This window comes from Muntiacus reevesi, chromosome 3 (assembly GCF_963930625.1).
Source record: "Muntiacus reevesi chromosome 3, mMunRee1.1, whole genome shotgun sequence".
Classification (NCBI taxonomy): domain Eukaryota; kingdom Metazoa; phylum Chordata; class Mammalia; order Artiodactyla; family Cervidae; genus Muntiacus; species Muntiacus reevesi.
Genome location: NC_089251.1, coordinates 138,492,690 through 138,498,689, shown reverse-complemented (window position 1 = coordinate 138,498,689; position 6,000 = coordinate 138,492,690). Strand labels below are relative to the sequence as shown.

The 6,000-nt window shown below is 41.9% G+C and overlaps 1 protein-coding gene across 3 annotated transcripts in view; it reads left to right on the top strand.

The window, feature by feature from the left end:
• The first annotated feature begins 778 nt into the window (after positions 1 to 778).
• Positions 779 to 6,000, top strand: part of UNC80 (unc-80 homolog, NALCN channel complex subunit) — a 221,106-nt gene continuing 215,884 nt past the window's right edge. For all 3 annotated transcript variants that reach the window (XM_065927674.1, XM_065927672.1, XM_065927673.1), the window contains exons 1-3: positions 779 to 953; positions 1,880 to 1,928; positions 5,259 to 5,415. In XM_065927674.1, the coding sequence (XP_065783746.1) occupies positions 862 to 953; positions 1,880 to 1,928; positions 5,259 to 5,415 (298 nt within the window). In that variant the 5' untranslated portion in view covers positions 779 to 861. The remainder of the gene's footprint in view (positions 954 to 1,879; positions 1,929 to 5,258; positions 5,416 to 6,000) is intronic.

The window sequence follows — 6,000 nt, the reverse complement described above, 5'->3', positions numbered from 1 at the left end:
ACAATAAACCACATTTTCTAACAGCATGATTCAAATGTTCTTTCTCTAGTTGGAATAATTGATACCCACAACTTGCTGGTTTGGCAATATTTCTGCTTTGGCAAAACAAGCATGGTTACTTCCTTGTGGTTACCATTTTACAATAAATTCTCCCATCGGAGGACTTTCAAGCTTTCTCTGCTTTGCCAAGCTTGCTTCCTTTCTGGTTTACACTTCTAATAATTTTCATGTGCTCCTTCTGTTAAACCCCAAGGGTGGACTCCTGACCTCCTTGCTAGAGGTGCGAATGATGCCAGGGTTAGTGACTGCTCTGCGGTTTCCCAAAGCTCCTCCTCCCTAGACCTTGACAGTTCTTCAGATGCCAAGGCTGGGAAGCAGGACAGGGGACACTCCTAGGGTGCAGTTCCGAAGGGAGGAAGCCGAAATCTGGGGGCTAAAGAGGCCACGCAGGGGACCTGCGTGCGATGCGGAGTTTGGACCCTTTTGGCCATCCCAAGACCGCTCAACCTGACCCCTGCACCGGTCTCCCGCCCGTGCGTCCGGCGCGGGCCGCTGTCCACAGTGGGAGGTGCTGAAAGCAAGGGGCGGGCGCGGGGGCGGCGAGGCGGACTGCTCCTCCGAGCGCCCCCCTCCTCGCTCCGCGGCTCCTCCAGCCCTCCCCTCCTCCTGCAGCCATGTTCCGCGCTCGAGGAGGGGCGGGGGAAGGGGAGAGGGACGGGGGATCCGGGCGGAGAGAGTCTGCTCTGCCTCGGGGAAGGAGGGGATGAGAGTTGGGGAGAGCAGAGGGAGGAAGAGGCGGGGGCAGCGGCTAGCGAGGAGCCAGCGCTGAGTCCTGCAGTAGGACTCCCAGGAGCCACCATCATGGTGAAGAGGAAGAGCTCCGAGGGCCAGGAGCAAGACAGCGGCCGTGGTATCCCCTTGCCCATCCAGACCTTCCTGTGGCGGCAAACCAGGTGAGGGGCGCAGAGGGCGCACCGCGGGCGCCCAGGGCTGGGGGCGCTCCTGGGGCCGCCGGGGTTGTGGTCGCTGCTGCTGAGGCCGCGCCACAGCTTGCAGCTCCCTCTCTGGGGCTGGAAAGCAAGCCCTCCAAACCCGCTTAAAAACACGCATTTAAAAAAATATTTCAGTGAAGTTTGACGACAAGCAGATTGGCAATATACGTTATTTAGGGGGTGAGAGGGCAGAGAACCTAGGAGGAGGGGGCGGGGAATTAGGGGAGATAATTATGACTGGTTGTGCTCCTGTGTCCAATTCCCCCTCCGTCTCCTGCTGTAATTCCAGCTCGTTGACCTGTTGTTTTTCCAGCTCCTGCTTGTCGAATATCTGCTATGCCCACTTGTTAACCATTTTTGCTCGGATCCAGTCAGTGTAATCTTCCTGGTTAAAGACTCTGAGAAGACTCCTTTTTTTAGAAGAATTTTCTTTTTCCAGAAAAAAAAAAACCGAAAAACCTGTAACCTATTCCAATAAACAGAAAACAAGGTTTCCATTATTATTATTATTATTGTTAGAGATTCGTCAGATAAGAAATTAGATTCTGAAAATCATAACCTACAAGCTGGGTTCATTTTTCAGGGTTGAGTATGACTGTACATATGAGTAATGCAATACTTCTGACCACTGGCAATTTAGGATCCAATTAGATAACAAGTCTTCAGAACAAGAGTTGATACAGAAAATGTAGAAATTCAGACCTTTTTCATATATGTAATTGCACATAAAAAAGCAAATGTCAGCTGTTTAACACCTGCTCATTAACAAGGCATAGGGAGGCATGAAATTTGACTTTTGCACGTCTTATCCATTGAAAAATATCATAAGGATGCTCTAATAATAATTTTGCCTGTGTTTATAATAATTATCTTTCTTAATTTTTCAGTGCATTTTTGAGGCCTAAATTGGGAAAGCAGTATGAAGCCTCTTGTGTGGTATGTGATATTCATCATTTAATGAGTATTTCCACATATCAAGTGGTAATTTGAAAGAATGATGTTACATGTACTGACTATACATGTTAATTCACTCAGCGAACATTACTGAGTACCCACTACGTGCCAGTCACAGTTCTAGATGACAAGATGGAGCAATAATCAAAACAAATAAAGGGTTTGTATTCTACTGGGAGGGGGATGGAACCCTCATAAATGAATAAAATAGATAGCCAGCCAAATGGTGATATATACTATGGAGAAAATTTAAGCAAGAAAGGAAATTATAGAGCACTAGGGTGAAGTTTTCATGTTAGAAACAGTGGATAGATAAGGTTTGCCTGCTTATGTGACCCTTGGACAAAGATTTGAAGGAAGGTACTGAGGAATAGCTGAGAGAAGAGCAGAGGGATAGCGAGTCTAAAGGCCCTAAATGGGGAGGAGTGGAGCAGAAGAGAGAGTGGGGAAGTACCAGAGAATCAAGAGATGGAGGGCAAGTTATAACAGTCAAATCCTTAATCAACAAAATTGAGAAATGTTATCAAATCAATAAGACGCTATATTATGTAGTGGAAGCTCATAAAATGCAAGCCTATGAACTACTCAAAAGTAATATGCAATATTGAACTTTTATGTCTTCCATTTTGTGTGCAGCTCCAAAGTGGATGATATGAAATAATTATGAAAATAATGCTATGAATATTTATGCAAAATAGAGTGCACTTGTCCTGAGATTCTAAGGAAATCTCATGACTTAAAAATTGTCTCTTTACAAGTTGAAGACAAGATAATAAACTGTGAAACAAAATTAAAATGGGATTTTTACAGACTTCATTAAAAATTGGAGCTCACATAAAGGTCTTTACATTGTATGTGAAAGTGAAAGTCACTCAGTCATGTCTGACTCTTTGCAACTCCATGAACTGTAGCCTGCCCGGTTCCTCTGTCCATGGAATCCTACAGGCAAGAATAATGGAGTGGGTAGGCTATCCTTTCTCCAGGAATCAAACCGGGGTCTCCTGCATTCCAGGCAGATTCTTTACCATCTGGGCTACTGGGGAAGCCCCATATTGTATATATTATAGTCTAAAAGTAGAAGCCTACTCATTTGGATATTGCCATGATATTTGCAAATGACCAGAGAATAGATGACCTTCTAGTAAGGAGCTCTGAAATGTGTTAGGGCCACAAACTATTACAGAAGCCAACTGAAAAATTAAACACCCCACATACACATACATATATGCATAAAACACACTCAACTAGGAATTTATTTTGTTGTGTTTCCTGCTCTTCAAAATTGTCACATATATTTTTTATATCTAACTTTTAAATGGAATTTATTGTACTAAGCTCAGGTTAAAGTAATTTGACACTTGAAATCTCTGCGTCTTCCTCAAACCAAGCTTACAGTTATACTAGCTTAAAATAACCCTGACTTTTCTCTCTTCTTGGCAAAGATATGTCTGATATTTTAATGTAGTCACATAATATCGAGTAACTAAGTCACATTCATAGCTGCAGATAGACAGTGATATAAGTATAGAAAACAATTTCCTTGGTTTAAAATGACAAAAAGTTATATTAGTAACATTTAAGGAGAAAATGACAGTAAGTATCTAAAGCTTCCTGAGGTTATAAGGTATATAACTCATTCTCTAAAAGTGCATTCATCAAGACTGTATAAATCTTTATAATCTTTTAATGTCTAACATACACAACCTTTACTTAATGAATAGTTAGGAACCAAGGGCTGAGGAATTTTAAAGTGTTTGGATCTGCCTTTATCTAGTTTCTTTAAGAAAACCCCAGAGACTATATCTCTGATCAAACTCCTTACCAAACCCCAGCATGCCTTTCATTATGAAAGTGAATTTGTTTTCTTTCTTGAGTCAAATTGAAATAGCTTTCTTTGAAGAATCTCTGTATTAAGTCATATTTTTCTTGTATATCCTAGTAATTCCAATAATACAGCTTGAGCACTTGGGACTGGTATTATGATTGTGGAGAACACAATTCTCTAGACCATTTGGGACATCAAGTAGCAATCGGGCTCTGTTCATACAAGTCAAGTGTTTATTAAATTTATTCTAATATTTGGCAACTACACTTTCCCCAACACCCTACAATAATATCTTCCTCCACCTTCAAAAAGAAAAAAACAACTCAATAGGTCAAACTTGTTCTGGGGGGAGGGGTTTGCTTGCTGAAAGTACTGCATCCTTGACCAGGACGGAAGGTTTAATAAACCAACAAAGCAAAAAAATGGCTTATTTTCCTTCTCTCTCCCTCCCTTAATCTCGCCCTCCTTTTCTTTATTTATTCAATAGGTATATTAACTATCTTATGGTTCCAGGCATTATATAAGGGGTGTCCTATGCCAGGTCTTTGCTAGGCACTTGGAGTAATTCAGGAACTCCAAAATCAGATCTCTTGTAAGAGGTCTAGCTTATTTAACATTTGTTTCATGTTCACAAAAATTCTGTCCCTCCAGATACTTTTACAAAAGACATCTCACCTTGGTCTGCAGCAGTGATAGCTCCTTTAGATGATCCAACCACATTTTATAAAATACTACTTATAAACATTTCATACAGTTAAATGTGTTGTACTCTTTTTGATGGGAGCTTATTTTGGTGGAAATAAAAATCATTTAATAATTCTGGCCATATACTTTGGATCAAAAACTTAAAAATGGGTGTACTCATTCGTGTCCAATTCTTTGCAACCCCATGGAGCCCCGCCAGTCTCCTTTGTCCATGGGATTTTTCCAGGAAAGAATACAGAAGTGGTTTTTCATTTTCTTCTCCAGGGGATCTTGTCGATCCAGGGATCAAACCTCCATCTCTTGACTCCTGCATTGGCAGGCGAGTTCTTTACCACCAGCGCTACTTGGGGCCAGGTGGCGCTAGTGGTAAAAGAGTCTGCTTACCAGTGCAGGAGATAAGAGAAGCGGGTTCCATCCCTGGGTTGGGAAGATCCCCTGGAGTAGGACGTGGCAACCCACTCCTGTATTCTTGCCTGGAGAATCCCATGGACTGAGGAGCCTGGTGGGCTATAGTCCATAGGGTCGCAAAGAATCAGACATAACTGAAGCGACTTAGCATGCAGGCCAACTGGGAAGCCTGTTTGAAAATGGGTAGATAATAGGAAATTATCGTTGACTCATTTCATGTCAACATGTACAATGAAATGCAGTGTGAGTTCTCTCTAAAGAATTTGGACTAGTGATTTGCATCTTTTAGGTTATACAATACCTTGTCTATTTTTCCACCCATCAGAATCTCTAATTTCTCATTTTAATCTTTTTTTTTTTTTTGGTGTCTATAGTCCTTTGAACGAGTGTTAGTAGAAAACAAGCTGCATGGCCTCTCTCCAGCCCTCTCTGAAGCCATCCAGAGCATTTCCAGATGGGAACTGGTACAAGCTGCTTTGCCTCATGTCCTCCACTGCACTGCAACCCTGCTGTCAAACAGAAACAAGCTAGGTTGGTGAACCTGCATTTCTTCTCCATAACACATCATTGTCCTCATTCATGGTAACACTTATAACACCCACAATAGCAACCTGTATTACTACTTTCCCAGGCACTTGGCACACATTCTCATTTAATTCTCACAAAATCTCCCTTAGTTTCATATCAATGTTATCTCCATTTTGCCAATGAGGGAACTAGCTCTCTTTTTAAAAATTTTTTAATTTTGCAAGTAAACTGTGAATATTTCCTCCTTTTGAACATTAGAATATTATAGAGAAACTAAGGACTCTTGCCTCTTCAAGACGAGTTCTAACCAGAGTTGTCCTTTAGTCCTTCCAATGTCTAAAGCAACCACCTTCATGAATTTGGCATGCTCCCCTCCAGATCTTTTCCCAACCTTGTAGTACTGTGTGTATGCATGCATGCCTGCACATATGTGTTATTTTTCTTGCTTAGATTATTTTGCAGATTGCTTTTCCCACATAGCATTATGTCCTAGCCATGTATCCCAAGCTCTTCTCCATCTGGTTCCTTCCCCTTATGTGGATCTTTACTCGAGTGTTCCCTTTATAGAGGGGTCTTTCCTAATCACAC